Here is a 27,148-nt window from a genome sequence, read left to right as displayed (position 1 = left end):
CTCCACACGAAGAGGTGTTCAGTAGGGCATTCACCAGAGACGTACACTACTCCACAGAGCTAGCGAAGTCTTCATTACGGTCCCAGAAGTATCGGGGCTTATCAGGGCGTGATAAGCAAATATCTCTCGCCGGGGAGAAGCGGGACGCTTTGTCGGCTGCTTTCATCCAACGCTCCAGACACTCTTCTAGTCGTCCTCGACAAGTCGGTCCAGTATCGCAATTGACAAGTGCATCACGAGACTTGCAATGGCCGCCACGAGCCATAGCCCAAATATCAGCCATGCTAATGCCACTCCGCTCGCACCCACACCTGCTCTCGCCATGCCCGCAGTGGATGTCTCCAGGAGCGTAGCGGCCGTTGCCGATGCAGTGTGCTGCCACAGGGCAGCTGTAAAGCTGAACAGACTTCCGAGTCCTGTAAACGCAACACAAGCTACCATGACAGTACGGCTCGGGAAAGGTTTCACTAGAACTTCCGATCCCGTCGCTGTATCCTTCTCTTCGTGCCATCCGGGAAAGGTAGCAAAGAGCCAAAAGACCAGGACACCTAGTCCTGCGCTGCCAATCCTTCGAGGCCAGTTAGCCACGGTCACATTCCCGTACAAGTCTGATCCATCACCTACAGAAAACCTGGGAAAATGACATCGTCTTTCACTTTCTCTGCCATGTGAAAGAGGCCTAACGGATCAACGAAACGGCCAGAGTACACAAGGCGAGCGGCACTCCCCGCGCAGATCCAAGGTCCTTCTTTTTGAGACGCACAGAGACCGAAATACCCGAGTCGCGTTACGAGTTGGCTGTCTTTAACAACATTGAACACAGGTTGGGTGATATTCTCCCATGCTTCTGTTGGCCCTTTCGGGCCATCCGGCTGCGCTTTTGGGTCGACATAGCTGACCTCTATGAGATAGATTCGTTGGGCAATGCTAGTGGCCCCGGCTCCTGCAAGAAGTACTGCTGTCATAGCGACAGCAGAAGCAATGACAGCCATTATCAGGTGGTGGAATCCTATGGAGCCTAATCCCTTCCGTCAGTCACATAATAGCGAGGCTGTACAGATCCAGGGAGGTCGTACGGATACCTCTCGATTGTGCAAGTTTTCTGAGCCAATAGGTCATCGTCACGTCCCATGTGTTCCTCGTCGGATATATTGCGCAACTCTTTGGTCAGGATAGGAGGATAAACAGATGATGGTCGTTGAAGCCTGGCTTTCTTTTCCGTGGGAACCGCGTTTCGAACTTGTGAGGGCTGCGCGCGAAGTTCTGGCCGATTACACAACATTCATCGCCTTCCGTGCGCACAGCCTTTGAATGGTGGGGGCCGAAGCCAGGGTTGCAGTACAACCACCAGTGATTGGCGCTATTTTGATGACTAGGCGCCGTAGGCGTCGTCCGAACTCTGCTCTACACCAGCCTTTCTCGATATCTACCTCTCGTGGTCGTCACGATGATACTCTCCATCTGAACCTATTACCCTGTTTGGAAGACCATGGCTCAGAGGGAGTCCCGCCCGCCCATGCAGATGTATGTGGAAGTCGAAGTTGATGCTTTGTCCAGCGCTTCAAGACGTTCCATTTCATCTTACCACCGACCTGAATCTCCAACATCCGCCGAGCCCAATTTAAATGGCCAGCCAGATCTCCAGCATACTCCAAACTCATCAAAAAGTACAGACAATGCAAGATCCACACATGGCTTGCTGCCGGTTCCAGGAGAAAGAAACCAACAACGTGCACACAATCGTTCGCCAGAAGACAGTTCGCGGCGTGGAGTGAGATTCGAGCCCATTCCTCAACCAGAACCGGAGAAGAGAGAGAGTGGTGATAGGGGCTTTAATTCCACCTGGGATATCAACAAGGAGAAGAACCCAGCTGCAGAATCTGGACCCCTGGCCGACCCTGAGCCAGAACCAACCGTCGAACCTGTCCGATCCGCTCAGTCTTCAGAAGCCAGCCCTCTCTGGTACAGAACCCAATTCATTCCCCACCGATACGGATTGTCCTCGCGGCGTGATCCTCTGCTTCGCGGACCTGTTCGATCCAAAACTCTTCCCCCTGAGCTACCCTCTCGTAACGTGAAGGTCCCCGATGAGAACTTTCCAAAACCGGTCCGCCGGACCACGGTTGTCGTTCCGGATCATCCGCAAACAGTATCAGCATCTCCCGTGGAAAATAGTCTCCTCACGCGTTCCCCCCGTGGATCCGCTCGTGGTTCTGGGGAAGTTGCCGTCACTGAACAATCGAAGGAACGCTCTAGACAGTTAAACGTTGTTGATGATGTTGCAGTCTCTGGGGGTGGTAAACCGGATGAACAGGGTGCTCGCAGTACAGAGCCTCACGTTACCTCCGCTCCAGGGATTGATCACTACGTAGAGGTACGTTCGAGGTCTTCGCCTCCGCCATCCAATGCGGTTGCGATACCTCGAAATTCCCACGATGGAAGGAATGCTTGGGTCAGAAGACGTCGGACCGGGGAAACAGATGACACCGCCATACCTCAGAGCCGCTCGAGTCCCGGTATATTTGGCACTGGCTATAGAAGTGCGACAGTAGCAAGGAAAGCCAAATGGAGGGACAACCCACCGCCCCCGCCGCCACCGCCTCATCTGGACACTCCCATTTATAGCTACGGATGGCTTGTGAAGCGTCTGCATCGCCACATGCCGCATTTAGTGAATGTGCAAGGCTTGGATTGCAGGGAGCATAGCAGAGGGGATATTGTTTGCTATGACAGTCTATCCCTTTTCAGTGGAGGACCACCGAGCCTTCAAGACCACATATCGCTCCAGACTGATCGAGATGATACGTCGCTGTTTGAACGTATACATGAACTCAAACCGTACCGCGCTCGAAACGTCCGTTACCGGTACATATTGGTTGAGGATCTGTCACCACGCCTTATCGATCATCTTGGCCGTACCTTTTGGCTTAATCCTGAATTTTTTGAAGAGCATCTCAACCGCAGTGGGTATCGGTCAGACTCTTACGATGATCCAATGCCGTCAACTTGGAACACAAATGCCACCCCGAAAGACTACATGTCAGTCCGCTGGTTTCGACCCGTCCACAGGACTCGCATCAAACCACTCTCAGATGTTGAGCGTGATATACTTTTGAGAAGGGACAAAGAAAACTCCAGCAGCGCCTTGAACTGGATAAGCTCCACGGGCGATGGCAATGACCACAATTCTGTGAGGCTTAAGACGAATATCTTCCGAAAAGAGTGGCCCATTGTCTCGGACCCCAATCAGGCCAAGTGGGAAACCTTGAACGATGCCAGCACCTTCCCGGCGGCGTGGGAGGAGAGGATTACGGTGCAGGTGTCAGAGACTGTGGGTCAACCTCCTGTGTGTAAGTGTTCGCATTAATCAATATGCTTAGACTGTGGTAATTCTAACTTGTGTGGAGTTATCATCCTCTTGGATCCCTTACCCACGCTCGAACTCACAATTGAATCTCTCCCCAGGACCAAAAAGAGCGAGGTGGCCAGATCAAATCTTGTCCCTTTCTTTCAAGCATACAGTAGAGCCCCCATCGGCCCCAATCTTGGCCTCGTGGACGTTTTTAATGGCCTTCCGCTGAGCGAGGGCGCTATTGCTATGCTAGGCGATAATCTTGCGAGTACCAATTGCACACGGGAAGACCTTACAGCCTGGATAAAATCTGTGCACGACGTCCGGCCAGGGGACGTACAGATGGAGCTGACAACCGGTTTGCTGTGGATCATCCACCGAGATTGCATCGGCTTTCTGAGCTATGTGCACAAGGTACTAGAAGAGATAGGCCTGCATTCTACTGATGATTACCTCCTCCAGGAACGCCTTGCTCACTGGCGGAATCTGATCACAAGACTGCAAACCGAATTACCGGCTATGCGACTCTCCATTAGGAACTTTTTCGAGTTCCTCGAGCAGTTCCAGCCGCTGGACCAAGCACGCGGCTTTATACAACGCACTCTGGAGGAAATCGACGGACTAATCGACCAGAACGAGAGATCCTACGCAGCCTTGCGCGCAGATATGGCTCTCCTAGAAAGCAAGCGCGGCATCAATCAAGCCGAGAGCGTGGGAAAGCTGACTGAACTGGGATTTATATTCATTCCCATCTCTTGCATCGCATCTCTTTTCAGCATGCAAGTACAACCGCTGTCCGAACCAGCCCCCTTGTATAGCTTTTTTGTTGCCGCCATCCTTACAGTCGGCATCATATTCGGCATACGTCTCGCACTTAGAAGCACGGCTTTAATTGAGTACAAGCGAGAAACCTCTAGAAAGATACGCCTTCGTACAAATCTTAGTCCAGGAGCTCCCATACCAACTCGGACATTCATACTGTACGTGGTCAGAGATAGAAGGCTTTATCTTACCATATTCCGCCCTCTATGGGGCATAGGGATGGAAGTCTTTCTCGTCTTTTCGCTTTTTATCGTTCTCATGCTGCCTATCATCTTCCTGTGGGTACGGAATACGGGTATGGACATCAGCTTCAAAAGCACCTTGACTATCCTTTTCTTCCTGTTCTGCGGCTTGGCGCTTTATCCATTGGCAAAAGCCAGGTTTGACACTTCACCGAAATCACTCTTCAATCTATCAGCCAAACAACAGTCCAACAAAGCGCGTGGAAGATCTCCTAGCCCTGTCCGCATCGATAGTCCGTCCTTGAGTACGCCTTCCCACGAGCCGGATCGTCAGAGGACAGGCATCTTCAGGAACGTTAGGAGCAAATTGAGCAAACTGAGAAGGAAAGTGACGGGCACCAGTCCTGATATCGAAGCTTCTTATTATACGGACCGTTCCTCGTCGCACGCCAATCCCACTAGCAGAGTTGAGGATTGGCGGAATGAGGTGGATGACGCTAGACGGCCCAGTTTCAGACGTACCTCTTCCGCGCAGCAAAATGAGGAAGAAGTACGCCCGCAGACGCGTGAGATTAACCCAGAGCCAGAAGGAGCGGAATTCGCCAATTCAGATGATGAAGGACTCTTTCAGCGTGGTGCTCCCACCATTCCGCCACTGTCACCGCCTCCACCTCCGATGGGTGCCGATAGACCAATCCAGTTACGGTACATTGACACTGAACATCCGACGCCCTTCGGATCAGAGTTTCATCGAAATCTCGGCGAGAGAGATATACTACCAGAGAGCTACTACCGTCGTCCCAGCAGGGCGTCGTCAGGATCCATAGGCGATACGAGCCTTGACCCAGCTGCCATACCTCTGCCACCGTCCTCGGTGAGCATAGGAAAAGGCTCCTCCCAGGCTGAGGGCTCAACCGCTTCTGCTAGGAGTAGCGGTAGGAGTCCTAGTTAGAGCTTTTCCTAAGCTGTCATGTCAAATAATAAATCGAGAAGCAAGCTCAGGTTTGCATTGTATCCGTCTGTTGCAGACAATAAACTCAAGTTTCAAATACATGTACAGCAGAAACACGGGAGGCTTTCAGCTCGATTTCGGTGAGGTATCTGGATCTACGCGCTTGACAATCAAGTTACGTTACCGTTATTGCAATCATCTAAGGTGCAACAGCTGGCAGTGAATTGCAGCAAGGAAAGATGTGCATGACCAGGAAAACCTATTCACGTAGGCCAAAGGGGAGAATGGCGCTTAGCCTAATCTACGCTAGCGCTCGATCAATGCCATCATCAACCATCTATCGCGTCCATTCTCTCTCTCCCTTGAAATACTTTTAGGAGAGAAAATCGCGAGTAGTATAATTTTCTTTTGATTTATCAATTCCTCTCATGATGACCCCATGGTCACTGGTTTGCCCGGCATCAAGGGGCATTGGCTTTGCCTTAGCTCGGAGAATATTGCAGACAACGAATGCTCCGGTTGTCGCAACCGCACGGAAGGATATTGAAAAGACAAAGAGGTGGCTGTTGGCTGGCTTAGAAGTCGATGAAGGCAGATTGACAATGATAAATGTAGATGTTCTAGGTAAATATCGCCATTGCACTCACTTTTGATCTCTCACCGCCACGCTCAAGATGAAAGCACAATTGCCAATGCTGCAGCCGCATGCAAAGAGAAGTTCCCGATTTCATCGAATGCAAATCACCTACACCTGGCCTTTATTATCCCAGGGATCCTGTTTCCTGAGAAGTCGCCTGCGCAAATTGACGCCGACAACGCTTTACTTACGTTCCGCACCAACACACTTGGCCCGATGCTGATGCTCAAACACTTTGCACCATTTTTACCCAAGAAGACAGTGGTAATCTTAACCGACGAGTATGCGTACCAAAACCTCCCCTCCCAGTCCACCACAGCCGTCATGTCCGCACGTGTAGGAAGCATATCCGATAATCGTCTCGGAGGGTGGTACAGCTACCGGGCCTCTAAAGCGGCTGTCAACCAAGTTGTCAAGACTTTTGACAATCACCTCCGGACGGTATCGGGCGACAATGCTTTGGCTATCGCGATTCATCCCGGAACCGTTAGGACGGAATTGAGCCGGGAGTTTTGGGAAAGTGTTCAGAAGGACAAGTTATTTGAGAAGGAGTGGGTAGCAGAGAAATTGCTGGATGTGGTCAAGAGTATTGGAGTCGAGGGCAGGGGACGATGCTGGGACTGGAGTGGGAAGGAAGTGCCGCCTTAGGCTTGATTGTTGAAAAGGGAGGGAGAGTGTTCCACCAAGTCAGCTGCCGATTCGTTTCTTAGTCACATGTCTGCATCTGTTTATGTTCGCATGATTCCTCAGGGCTATCTTGGTTTTCACGGGCATGCAAGGGATGAACATAGGCCAAGACATCAAGGGATAATTGACTCACCTTTTCCGCATCTGGAAAGCCCTCCAAGGACTCCAAGTGAGTGCTACGGTGCCATTTGGGGAGACCGTTGGGTAATCCACGATTCGGGGATATAACTGCTGCAATGTCACCCCACTGTGCCGCGCAGGTATCGCGTTTCTACCTATAGCAAGAACGTATTCAAGACGTTCGGTCATTCCTCGACATCCTCCCATTCCGTCTCAACTCTGGCCTTCCTACTTGACAAATCAAATCCGTCTTAGATTGCGCTACCTCATTTCTGAGGGGTCACCAGGGCACAAATTCTCGTAGTTCCACGCCACACTGTGGACTTCACTACATTTCATACTTCGATCGAGATAATGCTAATAAATGAGCTAAAGCTAAAAAGTGCGCAGCAGTTGGTACCGAGACGACTGGCCCGGTCGAACCGTTGTTAAGGTGAAGATATAAAAGACGTCTCCTTTCCCTCCTTCTGCTATTCCAGTAGACAAGAACTGCGTAAGAGCTCAACTCCAGTTACTATATTTCACAACCGGTTTTTTCTTCAATTGCTCAAACACTGATCAGGCAACATGCGCTTTTCAGTCCCAGTTGTTGCTGTCCTCACCACCACCGCTTTCGGTGCGCCCAGCCTAATTGCGCCCATAGACACTATCACCACCGGTATCGAACAGGCCCTTACACTTGCCCTCCAAGCTGCCAGCTGCAGTGTACTTAGTTGTGTCTCTGTCGTTACATCTGCCGGATGCATTGGTACAGGCATCACTGCTGGAAGCGTGCCTCTTGTCCTTCAATGTGTTGGCGGTGAAACCTCGAAGGTGAGTATATGCCGTCTTGTGTGAAGGCCATATAGCTGACCCGTTGAAAGCTGTGCGGCTGCGCCGGTTGCGTTCCTGCCCTTGGCGACTTCTTGGGCGGGAATGGTGTCTGCTAGGGTGCCGACGAACTGGACGATTCGGTTTAATTCAGATGTCAGGAAGATGGGATATTGTTCAGGGACATAAGACAGAGTAAATTAAGGGAAATTTCTGCTATGGCTTTGCGGCTTAGGACTTTCTTGTACGGTGCTCGGAACTACAGTCCCTCGTTCAATGATCTTCTGGCTATAATCCGTCCTACGTTAAATATATCAGTGATGTATGATTGCAGGTGATGAAGACGGGTAATCCGCGGGCTATACCTTCAACAACACTATAACAGCCCGCAGTATCGTTTCATGCGCCTTCCCCTACAGTTTCGTGGAAGCAGCTTCCGAAGCTAGCTGCTTAGTAACACTCGGCCCTTTGTGAGTGAATGACGACATGCGTTCCATGATCACCAACTCACACTCCGGATATCGTTCTGCTCTGCTTGCGACGGCTATAATACTTCTAACAGTAATTAACCTGCATTACACGGCTTCGTCGCAATGTCTGGAACAAGATTCCAGCTGAATTTCGTTGGGGACGTGATGCTGGGCCGTTTGATTGATCAACTGCTCCCAGTACACGTGCATTGTCAGGAAGACGCGATACATGCAAAGCACTTTGTGGCAGGCATCCCAAGCCTTCTTGACTACAAGTACGTCCCTCCACACATACCTATGGCGCCCAACAAGGCGATGGAGGCGCTTCTTACATTCCCGACTAGCTTCAAAAGCCCGTGGGGGAACACTGTCCCTGTTTTCCATTCCGCAAACCTCAATTTCATCAACCTTGAAACGTCTGCGACTACACATGCCGTGAAATGGCCTCACAAGGTCTTCAATTACCGCATGCACCCGACAAATATTCAGTGCTTGAAGGAGGCACGAATCAATTACGCATCCTTAGCCAACAATCACACACTTGACTTCTCGGAAGAGGGTCTCCTTGAGACAGTTCGTACTGTCAGAAATGCGGGCATCAGTTTCGCTGGGGCAGGTGAAGACCGTGAAGAAGCCGTGCGACCGGCGATTCTCAGTCTTCAAGACAACGACAAGGAATATTCCGTCCATGTCTATTCAGCATCAGACCACCCTGGCGAGTGGGCGCGTGTGCCCAATTTTCACTTCATTGACTACCTTCCCGCCACTCGGCATCGCCTCAAGACGCTACTGATGTCACCGCAGGCCAAGCCCCCAGATCTGAAAATCTTTAGTGTCCACTGGGGACCAAATTACTCCTGGTCCCCTTCCGAGGAGATTCGTAGCCTAGCCCACTACCTTATTGATGAATGCGGGGTCGATATCATCCATGGACATTCGTCGCACCATATCCAAGGCGTGGAGGTGTACAAGCAAAAATTGATCATCTACGGCTGTGGAGATTTTGTTGACGACTACGCGATAGACAAAACCTATCGAAACGATCTCTCTGCGGTCTGGAGGGTAGCAGTCGAGGAAAAGGAAGGAGGTCACGGCTTAAAAGTGAGGGAGCTCGAAGTGTTGCCTAGCCGGATAAGTCACTTCCAGACGAACCTTCTGCAAGATCACGACGTCGATTATGACTGGGTCAGAAAAACTCTCAGGAAGTTATCGGAGCAGCTTGGTACCGATATTGAGGAGAAAATTGGAAAAGAAAGCCGTATGTCGGTGAAGCTGTGATAGAAGTTTTGCGTGTTCCTGCTACTTACGCGAATGTTCCAGAGATCGGTCGATTACGAAGCCAAGTGGATAGTTGGTTGTGCCTGAGAATGTGATCTACTCGTTGCTGTGCTGACTTTGGCTTTTGGGAAAGGCCTGGACACTAAAATAAACTCTTGATACTGTGGCTGGTTTCAGGACTCATTCCATCTTTGTAGCGCCGTATTGGCGCCGCAGCACACTTACTGCACAAGTGAAACGACGTTATTCTTTTTTTTAGCGGCGATGCACAGCTTGGAACGACGACCGTTGGAGGATCTACAAAGTTACCATGTACCGCTTGTCTCGCCTCACTTCGACCGCGTGCTCACATTTTATTGAATAACCACAACCTCAATCGCATGCACACTTATCATGAAGCAATTACCATTTCATACAACTTCCAACCCTCCATAAGGTAAACCCATGTACCAGGGTATACAGACATCGCTCTTGGCTCAATGCGGGGTCGTTGAATTTCCGGCCCCTTCTGATTCAACTCTGGGGTAGACTACCCGATGGCTGCATCAGCCCCTGAGCACTCGCCGTTCTTGGGGAGCAATGATCGAATTTCAAATCATTCATTCGTGGATCTGTAATCTAAACTAGCCTCGGCTTCGCTGAAAGCTCGGCTGTTCCTTACGCACTAACGCCAGAAGCCCACCACAGAAGACCATCCATCAGTCCGGTCCACCATTGTGGCTGCTTGGAGAAATGCGCTGATGTCGAGCTCAGACGTGTTGTCTGATTCTGGTGATTTCCAACGTGCCCCGCGGATCGCCTGCTTAACAGAATTTTGAGCTTCCAAGGTTGTTACTAGATTATTGTGCATCTTTCAATGCTTTCAGCTATGTTCCACCGAGCTCTCGCTCATCTCTTTTCATCCTAAATGAATACCTCTGTAATGGTAGATGGAGAGATCTAGGTTAATACCCAAATGTCAGCAGGGGCTAGGGCAGTAAGCGATGAAGCTAGGGAAGTGATCTGCTACAAGCCACCCGCCGCCAGATGTTGCATCTTTCTACGATTTCAACCACTCAGAGCCATTACAGAGTTCAACCATCCTCGGTATAACCGTTTCGTCGTAGGCGTGACCTCCAAGAGTCCCCCAACGTCGGCGAAGTTGTGCATAGTTCTAGGAGGACCTTCCATATTCAGCAGTTCGATTTGTGTAAACACCGAAACCCATGCACGGGCATGGAAAACTTCATCTACGGGTGCATTGCTGGTCATGTTTTGTGTGACCGATATAGAAGTCCGTTTCTCAGCCAAGGTTCCATCTGCCTCGGCCACTTTGAGAGTTGAACAGCATAAAGGAAGAGCTGTTTCCCTCCAGAAAGAAGCAGCAGGTTGCTAAGGTCAATCGCCAATTCCTCCACCAGCTCAAGCGTCAAAGCAGTTTCTCAGTTCTGCTGAAATTCACCGGTCCAGTCCTATCCAACGAATCTCTTGACTCCGTCCTCTACCGTCAAAATGGTCAAGTCTCTCTTCGTGACCTCTGCTTTGCTCAGCCTGGTGGCAGCCAACCCCATTGAGATTCGTCAGACCGGTGTGAATTCAAATGAGTTCTCGCAAGGAGGATGCAGGCCCATCCTCTTCGCCTGGGCTCGTGGTTCTACGGAGGCTGGCAACATGGTAACTTGAGCCCCTTCATCCACTCTCAAGGAACATCAGATCCTGACTGCAACAGGGCACGGTTGTCGGGCCCCCAACGTCTAATGGGTTGAAGCGAATCTTTGGCAACTCCAATGTCGCGACGGAAGGTGTTGCATATGCAGCTCTGCTTTCTACCAACGCTCTTCCAGGTGGGACCGATTCTGCTAGCAAGAACCTCTTCAAGAACACCCTCAACTCCATGGCATCCAAGTGCCCAGACAGCGTCATCGTCACTGGTGGTTACAGCCAGGGTGCTGCCGTCAACCACCGCGCCATCGAAGAGCTCTCGCAATCTGTGAAGGACCGCATCGTCGGCACTGTCCTCTATGGTGACACGCAAAAGCAGCAGGTATGTCTCCACTCTTTTCCCTCCGCAGCTCAGCATTCTGATAACGGACAACCGTAGGACAATAACCAGATCCCGAACTTCCCCAAGGATAAGGTGCTCATTATTTGCAATCCTGGAGACCTTGTTTGCACCGGCAGCCTTGTCGTTCTTGCTCCTCACCTGGCCTATGGCGCCCGCGCCGATGAGGGTGTCAACTTCCTGGCCCAGAAGATCCGAGCTGCGCAGGCCAATGTCAAGGCGAGGAATATCCAGCGTGCCGTCGAGGAGAGTGTTGCTGATCTTGTCGAGGGTGTTGAGGTCGCCGCCTAGACTGAGGAGGTGCGAGAGTTAGCACTTCTGAGTCTCACTGATGACTGGTTTCATCCAAGGGATTGATGGAGATGCTGCACTATAGCTATGTGGAGGTTTTTGTTCTATACTTATTTTTCTCCTGCTTTGGTCTTGCGAAATGGGTTGAACTGAATTTCCTAAAAACCAATGAATGAATGAAATGGCCACCAAAATTTTCGTAGAGCCGACTGGACATGATGAGCTGACCATTCTGTCTTTGCGGGGGCCGAGGAGTGCACACAATCCTCATCGATTTGTTGACATCTCTCACAATAATCGAAACAGCCAAAAGCGTCGTGCTGGATGGAAGTATGGCAAAACTAGTCCTGGGTAATAGGGTGAAGGCAAGCCCAAATAACTATAACGAAAGCAGTTTCTTGGTAATTTTCTGCTGAAGACGAATCACGCCTTCAGAGCCGCTTGTTCAATGTTGTTGCCCGTGCGGGGGCAAAGCAACGCCGACCTCTCAGATACAGACATTTGTCCGGATATCGAAGCGTTCGAAGGAGAGTTTGCGCTGTTTGGTGAGTACGTGGCCGGATTAAGGCAGACGTTCTATAGATGAATAGTCCGAGTTTCTACTTACAAGACTTTGAGACTTTAACGTTGGATAATTGTTCTGGATTGAAGTATAAATTGGGTTACGGTTAAACATCATTGACGAAAATTCACGCCACTCTAGAGAAGGCACTGAACTCAAGCAAACGCTTAGTCTCAATTTCTCTAACTCATTCTAGCCGGTTGTTTGTTTTACTTTTGATTGGCCTAGGTTGTGCTTCAATACGGACCTGGGGGTTTGCAGAATGCAGGTGCACTGCGAGGCGAGTGGTGAGCGTTCATGATTTCAAACCGTAATGTGCTTTTGAACAGCTTCTAGACAATTTGTGCTTTCAGGAGTGGGAAAATTGTGAATGAAGAAGAACACTGAAGCTGAATGATGATCTATCGGATGAGCGCGATTTCTTCCAACGGGGTGATGGGAAACACATACACCGTACAGCTCTTTTGGTTGCCCATAGTGTTGGCAAAGATTACCCTAGGGTAGTTCGCACGTATGCCTCAAGACATCGGCATACATGAGGGAATTGCACGCGAAATTGATGAAACACAAGTTAATCCGTCTTGAAGAACAGGCTATTGTTTTCGAAATATTTCTTTCAACCTCTCTACACACCAGAATCATTCCTTCGCCTGTAGCTCACAATACTTGCCATCGCCCTTCGCCCCAGGATGGCATGGCTGCCTGGACGGTGGTACGAATCGACCAGGATGAATACAAGCAGAATTCTTATCCGAAGCCCGCTCAGGCGTATGCCGCAGAATAATATGGAAACTGCAGCGCGCACCCTACTAGTGGCCGAATCTGCTACGCAAAAACCGTATCCACCAATGCAGAGCGTAGTGCAAATTCACCTGTCCAACATTGGTGCAATAATCTTTCTATCTCAATTGCAAAGTTGAGCACAATTTATCAGTCGCCAAACCAGTATTACTTTGTCTTGATTCCACTGGTTAAAATAGCCCCAGCTCCTCTTCAGCCTACAGTAGATTAAGAATTACGGCCTGCTCTCCCCCAACTCTCTGCATGTCCTCGCGTATCGCTGACAACCGGGGAATTCCAACCCTTGGGCAATCTATCAGAGTTGGAAGCGAGTAGATGCAGTTATTGTCTGCGGCCAGGAAAGCAATAGACAAGATCTGGATGTCTGACCCGGTTGTCAGCAACTTTTCGTGAGATGAAATATGAAGACTGTACAATCTGAATAACCTCCCATGGCAACTAACACACCACGGCGCTGACCAGCGTTGTTGCTTGCTTTGAGAAACCTGCAATTGAGTTAACACTATGGGTTCCTTGAACCTTTGTTTCTCGGGTACATATATACAGTTAACGCGGTTAGGACCTACATGTTTTTCGGGTTCAACACCTGCCCGTCACATTCCCGATATCTTTACCGAGAGATCGCCCGCAATAATCAAAGTATTGCGGGGAACGCTATAAACTTTCTGTTTTAAGCGACGCCCTTCCAGGTTCAGTTCCTCGGCAGCGCGGGACGATGAAGCGGGATGATGAAACACCACCGGGGATTCGGTTCAAACGGTTCAACTTCATACCAAGGCCAATCACAGCGCTCTAAGATCTTCGTTAACTGTATGCAAGCTTGGTAAACATCCCTGCTCATTCAAAGGAGGCTGATTTCATTCCTCGGTTCACCTGGTAAACGCTTGCACTCAGGTATTTGTCCACCAACACTCTCATGGCTTGCTCATTTGGGCCTCCCGAAGCGGCGCTCGGAGCCGTCATGATTATATATATATATATATATATACCTATAGGTACATTGGCCGTCTCGATGCCACCAGCGAGCGCAATTGGCAATGATGGCTCGATTTTCAGCCGTCAGTTTCCTCGCAGCGGCAACTCTGCCACTCGCAGTTAGTGGTGCTGTAGGACCAGACTGCGTCAATGGGCCGTTGAAGAACAACAAAATATGCGATATCACCGCTAAACCAGCGGAACGCGCCGCGGCCCTTGTTGCTGCAATGACCCAAGAGGAAAAGCTTGCAAACCTGGTCAGGTACGTCGAGAAATGTGTAGAGAATGTCGTCAGCTAAGGTATCGACAGCAAAGCCCCAGGGGTACAACGTCTTGGACTTCCAGCCTACAACTGGTGGGGCGAGGCTCTTCATGGAGTAGCAGGTGCACCTGGTATCTCCTTTTCGGGAGACTTCAAAACTGCGACCTCGTTTCCGATGCCGCTTCTGATGTCGGCTGCATTCGATGACGACCTCATATTCAAGGTCGGAACGGCCATCGGCACCGAGGCAAGAGCATTCAGCAATGGAGGAAAGGCCCCCTTCGATTACTGGACGCCCAACATCAACCCTTTCAAGGACCCACGCTGGGGTCGCGGTTCGGAAACGCCTGGTGAAGATACGGCCCGCCTTAACGGCTATGTGAAGAGCATCCTTGCTGGACTTGAAGGTGACAATCCCAAGGAACGCCGCATCATTGCCACATGCAAACACTACGTCGCCAATGACCTCGAGAATTGGAAGGGAACAACAAGGCACGATTTCGACGCGAAGATTTCACAACAAGATCTAGCAGAATATTACATGCAACCATTCCAAACCTGCGCCAGGGACATGAAAGTAGGATCTTTCATGTGCTCATACAACGCCGTAAATGGCGTGCCAGCCTGTGCAAACCCTTGGTTGCTCGAAACGGTCCTTCGCGGCCATTGGAAATGGACAGATGATAACAACTATATCACGAGCGATTGCGAGGCGGTACTGGATATCTCGGCAAACCATAAATACGCTCCCACCAATGCAGCAGGAACGGCCCTTGCTTTCAACTCCGGCATGGATACGAGTTGTGAATACTCAGGCTCGTCTGATATCCCAGGCGCGTGGAAGAGCGGGGCGCTGAATAAGACAACGGTCGATAGGGCTCTTAACCGCCTTTACCATGGATTGGTCCGTTCCGGCTATTTTGATGGCTCGTCAGCCGTTTATGCCAAACTTGGCGCTGGAGACGTTAACACGCAAAACGCGCAGCAACTCGCAAGACAAGCGGCAACAAACGGCATTGTTATGCTGAAAAATGACCGGACACTGCCTCTGTCTCTCGCAAAGGGAAGCAAAGTAGCAATGATCGGGTTCTGGGCCAATGACACATCCAAGCTTCGGGGTGGTTACAGTGGGCCGCCGCCGTTTCTGCACACTCCTGTCTGGGCTGCCCAGCAGCAAGGGCTTTCGGTCAAGACCGCAACAGGACCTATCCTACAAAACAACAATGCCGCCGACAATTGGACCACAAATGCTTTGGCTGCCGCTAAAGCATCGGATTACATATTATACTTCGGTGGCCAAGATACTTCAGCAGCTGCTGAAGGATCGGATAGATTAAGTCTGGCATGGCCAGAGGCCCAGATAACGCTCATCAATAAGCTGAGTGGTTTGGGCAAGCCACTGGTGATCATCCAGATGGGCGATATGCTGGACGACACGCCTCTTATCAATAACAAAGGCGTGAATTCGATGCTGTGGGCTAGCTGGTCGGGCCAGGATGGAGGACCTGCCGTCATGGACATTATCTCGGGCGCAAAGGCGGTCGCCGGCCGTCTTCCAGTAACCCAGTATCCAGCGAATTATACCCAGCTTCCAATGACCGATATGAACCTCCGGCCTTCTGGTTCGAATCCAGGACGAACATACAGGTGGTACTCGACCCCAGTACGGCCTTTCGGCTTTGGTCTCCACTACACTACCTTCAAAGCTTCCTTCGGCGCTTTTGGGCCTAGCTTCTCTATCCAGGAATTACTCAAGGGTTGCCGCAACGAATTCCCGGATACGTGCGCATTCCCAGCTCTGCCTATTGAAGTCAGCAATACGGGAAATCGCACGTCTGATTTTGTGGCTCTCGCCTTCGTCAGAAGCCAGACTGGGCCCAAACCTTATCCCATCAAGACGCTTGCGACATATAGCCGCCTTCGTGGCATTGCTCCTGGTCAGACTGCAAAGGTGCAACTTAAGTGGACACTTGCAAACCTGGCACGCCACGATGAAAATGGAAATACGGTGCTATATCCAGGAACATATGATCTATTGCTCGATGAACCAACGCAGGCAACGCTGAGCTTTTCTTTGACGGGCGAGCAGGCAGTTTTAGATAAATGGCCGGCGCCCAAGCGTTAGCTGAACTCGGAGACCCCCCTTCGGACAAGCTAGCATGGAAATTCCGTGGTTGCAGGTGCGGTAGCTAAGGGAGATTGTCCGGAGGGAAACTCTACGCTGGTAAACTGCGGGCTAAGCGGGCGGAATGTATGTCAGTCATTTCTCCAAACCTCGTTGCCTCTAACGTCCGTGAGGGCGGTCCAATTGCCTAAAACTCTAATAAATGCTGTCCACTGCGATCAAAACCATGGATACAAATGCCGATCACTCTGTGGTAATATCTTCACACCAGGGTAACGGCTAATCCACCTGACTGGGTCGAGCCGGAGTCCCCCCTATTTTATGTTTAGCTGCATAACCTAATCGGCTTAGTGGGAGTGTGCGCGAAAGAAGAAACGAGTCTGGGGTACACGTCTGTGAGGATCAACCTTAAGGCATCCATTCCATGATATATCATGAGTTATATACATATGGCGGCGCGCAGTTCTAAACTGGCAAGTCACTCCAGTTCCGTATGTACATGTTTTCCACTTCCCGTCCCTTACTGCAGAGCCGTGAAGAACTTCCAAACCTCCTCTGGGGTGAAGCTGTTGGGTCCAGCATCATTTCCGTTGTTCCTCCCGGGAAGAGCGACGTGATCACCGTCAAAAGCAGTCCATTGGACGGGGTATTCGGGCTTGCAGCCCTGTACGACTGTGGTAACGCGCTGGTTGCTGTTCCTGGCCGGCTCTCTGAGCTGGGTGTTCTGGCATCCGTTGTTTTTAATGAAACGGTTCACGAGATCGCGGCCCATTGAAATCGGCAGAACGCTATCCCTAACACCATGTTGACCGTAGTAAGCGATTGGGTCATTGCCACCGTTGCATCCAGAGAGCGTTGCGCCCGAAAGCACCGCGACGGCTCGGAAGTCCTTGGCCTTGCTGCACGCCAGACTGAAGCTCATGGCACCGCCATATGAGAAGCCCAGAGCAAAGCGCTGCTTCTCGTTGACACAGAGGTCGTTGTCGATTTGCTGGCGGATAGTGTCGATGAAGGTGATGTCCTCACCACCTTGGTTGGCCCAGCCCTTGTTCAGTCCATCCGGAGCGACGAAGATGGCGCTGTTCTGAGCAAGTGCCTTGAGTCCGTAGTATGGTGCGGATCCACCGTCTACGGAGGTCATGTCTCCATCGCGCCAGTGAAGACCAAAGATCAGACGATATTCCTTGTTCTTGTCGTAGTTGTCCGGCAGACGGATAATGTAACGGCGCTGCTTGCCATTGATCGTCACAGTCTTGGTGCCGGAAGTAAGCGTGGGAGTTTTGCCACAGCCAGCGGTAGCGGCATGGACGCCATTGAAGAAGGCAAGAAGGAAGATCGCACTGAGTGCGAAGAAAGAAACTGAGCGAGACATGACGGCGAAGGGTACTTTGAGAGAATTTCGAATGGGCCTTACCTTTTTCAACGCGTGAGACCATCGACCTTTATATGCTTCAAAAGTTTGTGATCAGGTCACGATGCCTGATGAACGGATCCATATTTTCCCTGGATTTTGATTGAGCTGGCTGCCGTTTAGCCACTTGCCCCTATATAACTACTACTTGTGGCAGGTTGTCCATGGTGTTTTCGTGAAGACCTACGCTCGCGTAAAGATTCATATATGATGCCAAGAATTATTCCCCGGTGTGACGCTGTTCGTTGGACTCAACATGGGTAACTGAGATGCCGACTTTTTCTGCCGACGAGCAGTTCGTGTACCTGAAGTCACATCTTCGTTCGGGAAGATGACCGCGACTACTTGGCAATCCGGGGAAGCCTGTTGACCACCGGTTATTCCTATGCTCCACCATTCATGATGTAACACAGTGATTGCAAAAGGGCTTTGAGCTGTTTTGTTGAAACAAAGGAGGTGGGATTGGTTCCTTGATTAAGTGATACTTGGCTGATTTGTAGTTAGCGTGCCTCAAAGTACACAGCCGGCACAGCTATATCAAACCCCAGCGAGCAACGACGATGCTTCGTCAGCAAAGAGAATTGGTTGCTGAAATCCCATGGAGCCTTGCTATCGAAACCAATCTTCCTTCAATCAAAGAAGCCTACAGCAATGGTCTAACAAAGTATGGCTCAAAGCAGTGGACACTGCATCTGTACCGTAGGGTACCCTCACCCCTTTCTCTCATGTTCCCGTCAGTATAGTACCTCACAAGGTAACAGCGTGGGTGCCGACAAAGTTAATCCACAAGAGAGCCTAAAGAGTGAAATCTTTTGAATCAAATTTCTCGTCAGCCTGGAAAGCCACTGACCGGCACTTGCGGCGAGCCGAACAGTGATGCACTGTGCCCTATGAATAGTCATGGCAGCAGGTGCCGTGCCTTGTTTCCTATATGCATCACGAGTTTTTTTAACCGTGCGATTTATTAGCAAGTTGTGTGCCAGGAAGAGGACACGCTGGAACCCCATTACGCACGGCTTGGCTCCTGAAGAAGTTTGATCGGGTTCTACCTTCGTATTAGCTGTCCTGCCGTGTGTATTACCTAAATTAGAGTATTAATCCAGAATAGGCCCAGTACGTGTGTTGTTTACCCATTAAATCCGGACGCCCATCCCTTCAGAATCAATTCACGGTCAGAGAACTCCATCCCCTCATCGAAGAAATGTTCCGATGAACAAAATCAAGCAATACACGACCGTCAATACCCATAAGACCTCCCTTAACCCATCGAGAATACCCCAAACCTGCTTGATCTCTTTGTGCTTTGGCTGCCCAGCACCTGTCTTCGGGTCGAAGTTCATCATATCATCTCTTTCTGGGACAGTGGGAGGAAAGAAGACGTATACGATGGGGACGAGATAAGCAACGACCAAGAAGAGCCACCACATTGGTGGGAGCATCGAGTTGACGAGGAGATGGCGCAGAGCTTGTTCGACATCGTGGGAATCTCGTCCGATCTTCCATGCTCGCCACCAGTCGAGACCGGCAGCACCGCAGCAGTACATGACGAAGAGCACGAAGAACCAAATTCTACAGTGGATGCCCATGAGGTTGAGGCGGGTCTTTAAGCCCGCGCGTTGGTTCGCATACCGCTCCTTTAATCGATCGCGGATGGCGCCCGAAGCCAGGAAGGCGATTTCCTTCCCACCTAGCCACTTGGGAAGGATGTAGCATCTGAGTACGCTGACCGCGAGGTACGGTATCATGAACTGCCAGGCCATGGCGCTGCGTTGGCCTTGAATGTATCCGGACGGAAGAGTGAGCACGAGCTCGTTGATCCGGAGAGACCAAACCCAAATCGCGCATAGGCGAATTTGCCATCGGAGCTGGTCCGGCGTGACATAAACCATGAGGTCGCGGCCCCAGTATAGAAGTGCTGGTATGATAAAGTACGCTATGAACACCGGGATTGTCATGATGGTATTCAACGCAAATGTGAAAATGCACCAGCGTTGAGGGAACGTCATGTGCTTTGTCTGTGTGTCGATGTCAGCACCTACAGTACTCTATGATGAAACAACATCGGGTCACGTACAAATTTGCCAGGAAAGCCCCAGTTCAGCTCTGCAGCTGTTTCCAGTGTGCCTACGGCCCAACGTGTGCGTTGTTTCAAATCTACCACGGTGTTAATATATTCGGCACTGGTATGGCCTCACGTACTTACGGCTGATGATACTCTCTGGCACCATGCCAACTTGCATAAACTCATGAAGATAGGCAGTTTTATATCCTTCACCATTCATCATGAACGAGAGCAGCTGGTCTTCAGCCATTGATGGAGTGGGCCATCCACCCATATTATCAACGACGAACCTTTTGAAGACGACACCACTTCCAGTGCACCAGGCAGCCCCCATATGATCTTTTCTGAGCTCGAGATAGTGGATAAACTCGCATATCGACTGGCACAACGGATCATCAGCGGGCACGTTCCAGAAAGTTTGAGGCGGGGAAATAAGAGCCAGCTGCGGGTCCCTGAGGAGATGCGGAAGCAGTGCTCTTAACCATTCTGGATCGGGTATCATGTCTGCGTCCAATGTTGCCAGATACTCTGCCGGCCCTCCTGGAAGATGGACGGCATAATCGATACCAGACTGTAGGTTACCAGCCTTGTAGTGATGAGGAACACCCTCAATCTTGACGCGGGCCTGGTAGAACAGCTGCGGAAACTCCTCGATTAGTGGTCTCACGGCTTCCTCAAGAGCTGGGTCCGCCGCGTCGTCGCAAATGATTATCCGGTATCGGTCTCGGGGATAGTCGATGTTACACGCGCCTCTTATGGTGTTGAGGATCATAGGAACAACCTCTCCACAGGTGGTAAAGAGCACGTCCACAGTCGGTACTGCATCACCCCTGAGGCGCAACTTGGGTCTTTGCCTATCACCAATTGAGAGCAATAAGACCGTCATCCACGCCATGTACGGCACTGTTGTAGGGTACGTCAGCCAAACGAGCCGTCTCTGCAAATGTCTAAACTTACCAAGAATAACACCCTCAACGCATATAAAGATCCATGAGGCTTCCTCCATCCCTCCATAGCGAAGGCGGTACTGGTAGTTACACCATATTCTGTATCCGTAATAGGCTGCATAGGTGACGAACACCCAGGCAATGACAACCGGGTGAATAAGTATGAGCTTGCGATGCCAAGGTTTGACGAGGTCGATATCATCATACTTCGCCAGCTCTTCGATTGTGTATTCGCTAAGGTCATATCTCTCATTGAATTTCTTTTGACGTCCGTGACCTTTGAATGAGACCTTCCCTTTGCCCGCAGGAGTGATCTCGTCGCTGGATGAGCCGGTGTTGGAGTCACTGCTGGAGGGTACTGTCACGTTCCGTGCATGTTCCTGGTTATCCCTCGAACTTCCGGCTACAGTTAACCCCGGATGATCAGGTGCGGTCTTCTCTGCGTCTGGGGGCGACGAAATGTGAGCCAACGTTGGATCGGTAGAGGGGCCTTGCGAGGGTAAAGAGGAAACATTTTCATGTGATGTCGAAGTTGATTTGCCCTTGTTTGCAAGGTCTCTTCGTTGGTCACTCTCCATATCTTAAATATGAATGAGAGGAACGTAATCCAAGTAAATGTTCGAGTGGTCTCCAACCAGCTTATCGGACGGTCCGGGCGCTAGGAGATATAATAAGAGCTTCTTATGGCCCACGAGTCCGCCTTGAACTCCCTCGGAAACAAGTGTTGACACCACATGGCGCCAGTAACGAGTGCAATTGAGGAATTCTTGTCCAGAGAGACCATCGATGCTAACTGCCACCGCCTAGGCTGTTGACTGGATTAAATTAGTATCCAATCCGCTGGGAAGCTGTGGTATTGCGATAAGAGAATAATTGGTTGATTGGTATGGCCAAACCTAATTGTAGTTCAAGCCCTCAAGTACGATAAGAAAGGCAGAAGGTTACAAGGCGGCGACGTTGAGTGACGAACGGGAATTTTTTACCTTGGGGTACGATGTGACCGAACCTCAGCAATACACTTGCAGATCAGAACTTTCCGATTCGATTCGGGTTTTGACGAAGTAGCTGCATATGTCGTGATGTCGATTGAGCTTTCCTTGGGAAGTTGTGTAATAAGACGTGCAGTATGCCAAGATACTGTCGACCGAGAGATTTTGACTATCGGTATGGGATGTCCTTGAGAGTAATCTCCAGAGGGCGAACGGATATCAGAAGTCAGCAGTCGAGGGCCTTGATACTTGCTTGGGGTTGAAAAATCTGGATCTGTGTTGGAAAGACCTATAAGGGATCCGTTTTTCGATGCTGTAGATGGGGATGTTGCAATGAACTTGGTATCAGAGTGGGACCAATCGAAACTTTGAACGTGTATGGTGTGCACCACATGTGCGTTATCGATTGGGACATACTGTGTCCACCTACGTGCACATCTGTTTTGTCCGAAACCCGGAACCCTTCAGGGTCCACACCAAGAGGTGACCAATGCAGATCGGCGCCTCAGTATCTATGTTGCGTAGGGGTTGGCGACCGTCTGTGGTTTGCGGAAACAATATGCTTCCTTGAGCGTGCCGTTGACAATGTGATGATGCCGTGCATGCTGCAGGGTGGAGATCTCAACGGCAACGGTTCTGGTGTTCCAGGTCATTAAGCTTGAAGAGGTTCGCGACACATAATATGCACGCTCACTCAACATTTCGCCTGTGAATCAGGATTCCCACCATTGCTGTTGCTGTGGTGGGTGAAACTAGAGGTGCTGTTGAACGTTGGTAATTGCATGGGGATCAGTCTATCTTGACGAAGATGAGGAAAAGCTGAACAAACGAATCAGTCATCTTTGAAATTGCTCTGGGTACGCCAGTTATCATGTCACAGAATTGATTGTGGACTTTGATATTTACCGTCTTCCACTCTCACCGACAATGCGCCTGTTCGTAGCCTGACGCATCGACTATTTGTGATCTGCCACAGCTGCATGCTGCATTCAGATCTATCCAACCTGTATGTAAGAGCTTGTACCCCGCCTCTGAACGAGAACATGTTCAACGGTTCCAGCGCAACTGGCCATTGATATGTACTACCGAGAGCATGTTGTAGAGCGGTAGTAGCATTCAATTCCGCCTGCATGCACGCATAGATAGCCATTTTCTAGGGTGTGCAACCGAGAGTGACGCACCGATGAGCATTTTTGCGCAGCCAGATACCCAGGGCATCGAGCGTGCAGTGAGGCGCACAAATGGTATGCGCCGTCCGTGGCCTACTGATGACGAAAGTGAATTGAAGGAATACAGTGAGAGCATAGGTTGTGGGAATCACTGACCCTGTGAGGGTCTCGTGGGAAGACCGCGAGGCACATGGCGTGGCGGGCATATCCGTTCTTGCTAGACCTAGTTGGGGAATTGTGTTCACATCTCTGTGAAAAACAATGACTACGAGACCGGAGTTGTCGTGGAATGTGCGAACGTTTGACAGTGTAGGTCCATGTAAGACGCAACTGTACCTCCTTATCTGTCGAGAGGGGTAGAGAGGTTGGTACGCCAGGCCCAGCGCATTGACTGGGTGCAGATTCCTAGGGTCCTTCCAAAAGCCATGTGGTGTTACAGTCATGCTAGCCCGTTCAACCTTTTGGCATTCCCCCCGGTAGTACATGGTGCGTCAGTTCTCGTGGGAAGCTGAAGTGCATACCCTAGATGCAGCGTGAGACAACGGTAACCGGGACGCATCACTGGCACTGCAGAGGAAACATATCATCCAATCGTGATTCCGAATTCGGGTCTGTGTGCAGCATCATACGCCTCTAGATCAGCAGGCGCCATATTTCTTCGTCGATGCCCTCAACATTTCATCTCGTAGAGGATCAGGTCCAGGTATTGCAAACTCTCACTCTCAGAGGGTGTTGAGGTTCTAGAACCTTTCAGGACGCCGAAACTCAGCAAATGTAAGTAGAGCACTTAAAAGATCTAAAATAGGAGTCTCTAAAGGTTCTTATTTCAAAATCTAGCTAATTTCGTGTATATAAGAAGCCTCCTTCCCTTGGTATATACGCAAGAGGGCGATTGTTCTACTGCGAGCTCTCGTCAATCGCTTGACAGAAGGTGAAGCCATCCTTGCTTCCTGTTCGCATGTCCCCAGCGGCGGGAAAATGCGTGAACGGGAAACCGAAACCACACCTCGTCATGAAGCTCATAGAGAAACAATGGGCCTCTTGAACCCATTTTGAGTTAGCATATTCTAATCTAGCACTATATTCGTTTATCAGTTGGTTTCCTGGATTAATAGTCAGGGGCGAACTAAGTCTTTCGCTGAGGTCGAAGTTATTGTAACATATCCTTAATCGTCTCCTCCAAGGGTTTGGGTCTTCGCCCGGCCTCTCTCAACATGTTCTCTAGTGTTGTGTCTACAATATTGCATTCTCCTTGAAGGACGGCATTATAGGTGGTGCTCCACCATTCCACCTCAGCCCGCTCCCTTCCCTTCTCTTCCGCGTAGTATCTTTCATACTCATCTTGAGTGACGATTTCCAACTGCACCTCGTCTCCACGGACTCGAGACACGATTTGTGCTATATCGTGCAACGTCCACGTCTTGTTTTGAGACAGGTAAAATGTCTTGCCGGCCCATTCGCTTGGGGGAGAAGAGAGTACCTTGGCAGTTCCAAATGCCATATCCGCGATCGCGGTCCAAGAGATTGGCCCATCTCCTGCTACGATAACCTCCTTCCTCGTCTCTTCCTTCAACCCATAGTAGTATCCAAAGTACAGAGGCCAGCTCTCGTTATACAGCCCCTCTCTGATTATTGTCCAGTTCAAGTCTTTGAGCTCACGCAAGTATGCTTCAGTGCGTATATGCGCCCGCATAACGGCCGCCTTGGACGGGTTTGCAAAGCCAAGTGACGTGTAGTAGATGTGCTTTACGCCCACTTTGCGGGCAGCATCAATGGCAGCACGATGATGTGCCTCGCGACCCTTCCACAGCGGCGCATCATTGAAATCCATAGAAATGCGGGGAGATGATACGAGGAACAGTCGGTCGCATCCTGTAAACGCTTGCTCGAGGGAGGCCGGGTCATCGAAATTGTTGTATCGTACGGTTATGGACTTTTCGCGTAGAGCATCGAAGCGGGGATGTTTGGGGTCCGATGAAGTCTAAATAGTTCAGCGTTTGAACATTGGAATGGACATGATATCAACTTACACAAACAACTAGCTCGGAAGAGTCGATAAGATTGTTTTCCAGGATCGCACGAAGAACGGCAGATCCTAGTTTCCCTCTTGCGCTTGTGAGGGCTAGCATCTTCGATGGTGAACTAGTTAGTGGGAAGTTTGAGATTTTGTACGAAAACTTTATCACCTCTATATTGACAATAACCACCCCTACTGCAAGCTGGACATCATGAAGTGACATCATCCACCTGGGCATGTCCGTTTCGCTGCCAAGATCCTGCACGTGCTTTTTCTTGGCTCTCCGAATGTTATACTGATCCTCACCTTCACGTCTTCTCCTCTCCTCTTCCTCAACAACTTCTCTCCCTCTTTCCCCCCGCGCACTCCTCCCCCTATCTCTCCCCTCACACCTCTCTCCCCTCTTTGCTACCCTCCTCTGCTCTGCGTCCTTAGACGCCTCTCACGCGTGCCTTTGGGGCTAGTGAGTAGCATTTCCTGCTTTTTGGCTGCTTCGTGCTGCCTCCTCCTCTTTTTCGGCGTATCTGCTTTCGAGCAGGTAGCTGCCCCGGCCTATCTGCTTTCGAGTAGGTAGCTGCCCCTGCCTAGCTGCTTTCGAGCAGCGTGGCATTTACCCCCTCGACTCTCTGCGAAAGTAGGGTGACGAGGTTTTACCAGGACCCGTCTCGGTGAGCGGTCCTGTTTTTTCTTCTGTTACAATGGCTCCGCCAGGAAATTAGCCTCCCACAGGCAATGCCTTTAGGACGCTCGAACGTGAAGCAGCTGTCCCTGACAGCCACAATGCTGCGCAAGTGTCTTTACTGGCCTTGCCAGCTGCACAGGCAGCACCGGCAGCACGGCCGCAAAATCCGATGGCCGCTCTTACTCTTACTCTTCCTCTTTTTTTTATCTTCTGCTTCTGTTTCTTCTTCTTCCTCTCTCTGGCTGCCAAAGCCGCCAGGGTGAGACTGAAGAATACGAGACTGGCAGAGCGCCGGCGCCGACGCGGAATCCAGCGCTCCTGCTCAGGAAGCCAGCAGCTCAGCTGCCGCAAGCGCTTCCGTGTACTGCGACACGATGGACGAGATGCCCGCCGACTTCATGTGCACGGAAGCTGGCTACTGCCGCTTTCCACGACCGACTGAACAGCCAGCTGCACTTCGTCTGTAGGTGGAATTACCTACGAATTCCGCACTCCAGGGATGTGCCTCTGATGATCGACAAGATCAGACCTGGGGTCCGCAGCCTGCACAGGTCATTCTCTCCGGCGGATGATGTAACGTACATCATATATCGTCCTCGGCTTCACCTTCTTCTTTTCTTCTTCTCCCTCTGGAGTAAGAGTTTTATAGGAGAGAGTCTGTTTTGGGGGGTGCAATCAAGCGATGGGCCGATGGTGTCGGCGAGTTTGGAGCTGGTGCTCAACAGGAGGAAGAGCAATTGTGAGTTTGTGATCCATACGCACAGGAGCCCTACTAACGTGCTCAGGTAGTGGTCACGGAAACTACAAGCTCGCCAATCTGGCCCTATCCTCTGATCGAATCTGGTAGAAGGGCGGACCGTCCAGAGATGCTCAACCACTCGCGGGGAGCAACAGCGTCAGGAAACCGTTCCCAAAATGGAGGAAAAGCATGCGGAGTATGCCCGTCGGGAAGAGCGGCCTGTGGCATCGATATCATTCTGTTATCCAACTGCCGGCAACAACATAACAGCCACAAGTGAGTAAGACAAACTTACTCCAGGATGCAGCTGGTGTTGAAAGGCTTCCTCAGCGAGTTCCAGGCTATGAAAAGAGTGGAGGCTTGTGGGGCGTGCACGTGCAGCAGCAAGTGGCGCCTTGCGGTCTGCGGGGTATCGGAATGCCCAGGCTCTCTCTTCCTCGAGAGCTTGTTGGGAGACTGACACGGGCACAGCTCCACCACAAACCTTCGTGTTTCTGTCGTCCAGGTGACTGAATCCTGACATTCCCACCGTCACGGATAGCGAAACTATCTCATCTCTACACTGACGGAAGGGCAATCCCTCATCGCACTTTCGCACAACAGCTACATTACGCCATATGGATGAAATATGTTCCGAACTGGCTGTATTCAGACCCTGCAGAGAGTATGCATACTTCTTCTCAGGAGGTGCACGACTCAATGGGCGATCGCCAGGGGCAGCCCATGACAATTACCCCAGATGCTCAAATTGCCAACCAATTGGAT

General features: G+C 50.7%; 10 protein-coding genes across 10 annotated transcripts; 6 read left to right on the top strand and 4 right to left on the bottom strand.

Moving 5' to 3' along the window:
• Positions 1–186: 186 nt before the first annotated feature.
• Positions 187–1,277, bottom strand: EI97DRAFT_491324 (uncharacterized protein; the record flags this gene model as incomplete). Its single annotated transcript, XM_033802265.1, has 3 exons — positions 1,077–1,277; positions 625–1,018; positions 187–568 (listed from the first exon to the last, which is right to left on the bottom strand). Exons 1-3 carry the CDS (start codon positions 1,117–1,119, stop codon positions 187–189), a joined length of 819 nt encoding a protein of 272 aa, XP_033658936.1. The 5' UTR covers positions 1,120–1,277.
• A 212-nt stretch (positions 1,278–1,489) lies between these two features.
• On the top strand, positions 1,490–5,308 carry EI97DRAFT_438757 (uncharacterized protein; the record flags this gene model as incomplete). The annotated part of the gene is made up of 2 exons (XM_033799516.1): positions 1,490–3,350; positions 3,381–5,308. 2 exons carry the CDS (start codon positions 1,490–1,492, stop codon positions 5,306–5,308), a joined length of 3,789 nt encoding a protein of 1,262 aa, XP_033658935.1.
• Positions 5,309–5,739: 431 nt separating this feature from the next.
• On the top strand, positions 5,740–6,767 carry EI97DRAFT_410209 (NAD(P)-binding protein; the record flags this gene model as incomplete). Its single annotated transcript, XM_033796697.1, has 2 exons — positions 5,740–5,932; positions 5,983–6,767. The coding sequence occupies 2 exons, from the start codon at positions 5,740–5,742 to the stop codon at positions 6,591–6,593; spliced, it is 804 nt and encodes a 267-aa protein (XP_033658934.1). The 3' UTR covers positions 6,594–6,767.
• Positions 6,768–7,319: 552 nt separating this feature from the next.
• On the top strand, positions 7,320–7,767 carry EI97DRAFT_472792 (uncharacterized protein; the record flags this gene model as incomplete). Its single annotated transcript, XM_033801864.1, has 2 exons — positions 7,320–7,565; positions 7,616–7,767. 2 exons carry the CDS (start codon positions 7,320–7,322, stop codon positions 7,679–7,681), a joined length of 312 nt encoding a protein of 103 aa, XP_033658933.1. The 3' UTR covers positions 7,682–7,767.
• A 388-nt stretch (positions 7,768–8,155) lies between these two features.
• Positions 8,156–9,471, top strand: EI97DRAFT_472790 (putative polyglutamate biosynthesis protein; the record flags this gene model as incomplete). Its single annotated transcript, XM_033801863.1, has 2 exons — positions 8,156–8,307; positions 8,377–9,471. The coding sequence occupies 2 exons, from the start codon at positions 8,156–8,158 to the stop codon at positions 9,308–9,310; spliced, it is 1,086 nt and encodes a 361-aa protein (XP_033658932.1). The 3' UTR covers positions 9,311–9,471.
• Positions 9,472–10,354: 883 nt separating this feature from the next.
• Positions 10,355–11,642, top strand: EI97DRAFT_410205 (cutinase precursor; the record flags this gene model as incomplete). The annotated part of the gene is made up of 3 exons (XM_033796696.1): positions 10,355–10,963; positions 11,019–11,333; positions 11,391–11,642. The coding sequence occupies exons 1-3, from the start codon at positions 10,802–10,804 to the stop codon at positions 11,640–11,642; spliced, it is 729 nt and encodes a 242-aa protein (XP_033658931.1). The 5' UTR covers positions 10,355–10,801.
• A 1,929-nt stretch (positions 11,643–13,571) lies between these two features.
• Positions 13,572–16,555, top strand: EI97DRAFT_491320 (glycoside hydrolase; the record flags this gene model as incomplete). The annotated part of the gene is made up of 3 exons (XM_033802264.1): positions 13,572–13,597; positions 14,105–14,242; positions 14,291–16,555. The coding sequence occupies 3 exons, from the start codon at positions 13,572–13,574 to the stop codon at positions 16,365–16,367; spliced, it is 2,241 nt and encodes a 746-aa protein (XP_033658930.1). The 3' UTR covers positions 16,368–16,555.
• Positions 16,556–16,627: 72 nt separating this feature from the next.
• EI97DRAFT_27955 (alpha/beta-hydrolase) lies at positions 16,628–17,824 on the bottom strand. Its single transcript, XM_033794347.1, has 2 exons — positions 17,782–17,824; positions 16,628–17,619 (listed from the first exon to the last, which is right to left on the bottom strand). The coding sequence occupies exon 2, from the start codon at positions 17,506–17,508 to the stop codon at positions 16,888–16,890; it is 621 nt and encodes a 206-aa protein (XP_033658929.1). The 5' UTR covers positions 17,509–17,619; positions 17,782–17,824; the 3' UTR covers positions 16,628–16,887.
• A 1,144-nt stretch (positions 17,825–18,968) lies between these two features.
• EI97DRAFT_472786 (uncharacterized protein) lies at positions 18,969–21,365 on the bottom strand (the record flags this gene model as incomplete). The annotated part of the gene is made up of 5 exons (XM_033801862.1): positions 18,969–19,793; positions 19,853–19,932; positions 19,982–20,743; positions 20,798–21,004; positions 21,065–21,365. The coding sequence occupies 5 exons, from the start codon at positions 21,363–21,365 to the stop codon at positions 18,969–18,971; spliced, it is 2,175 nt and encodes a 724-aa protein (XP_033658928.1).
• Positions 21,366–23,749: 2,384 nt separating this feature from the next.
• Positions 23,750–25,447, bottom strand: EI97DRAFT_27860 (NAD(P)-binding protein). Its single transcript, XM_033794339.1, has 3 exons — positions 25,132–25,447; positions 24,976–25,074; positions 23,750–24,926 (listed from the first exon to the last, which is right to left on the bottom strand). The coding sequence occupies exons 1-3, from the start codon at positions 25,198–25,200 to the stop codon at positions 24,096–24,098; spliced, it is 999 nt and encodes a 332-aa protein (XP_033658927.1). The 5' UTR covers positions 25,201–25,447; the 3' UTR covers positions 23,750–24,095.
• Between the last annotated feature and the right edge of the window lie 1,701 nt (positions 25,448–27,148).

The sequence above is a fragment of the Westerdykella ornata genome (genome assembly GCF_010094085.1).
Source record: "Westerdykella ornata strain CBS 379.55 unplaced genomic scaffold EI97scaffold_1, whole genome shotgun sequence".
Classification (NCBI taxonomy): domain Eukaryota; kingdom Fungi; phylum Ascomycota; class Dothideomycetes; order Pleosporales; family Sporormiaceae; genus Westerdykella; species Westerdykella ornata.
The sequence above is the reverse complement of the archived record's forward strand: the minus strand, read 5'-3'. Positions and strand labels throughout refer to the sequence as shown.

Excerpts from the sequence above, each read along its gene's own strand:
- EI97DRAFT_27860 (XM_033794339.1), bottom strand. The coding sequence starts at position 25,200 with ATGCCCAGGTGGATGATGTCACTTCATGATGTCCAGCTTGCAGTAGGG. Across the intron at positions 25,075-25,131 it reads TGGTTATTGTCAATATAGAG|ATGCTAGCCCTCACAAGCGC; the intron begins GTGATAAAGTTT and ends TCACCATCGAAG. Across the intron at positions 24,927-24,975 it reads CTTCCGAGCTAGTTGTTTGT|ACTTCATCGGACCCCAAACA; the intron begins GTAAGTTGATAT and ends TGAACTATTTAG.
- EI97DRAFT_27955 (XM_033794347.1), bottom strand. The coding sequence starts at position 17,508 with ATGACCTCCGTAGACGGTGGATCCGCACCATACTACGGACTCAAGGCA.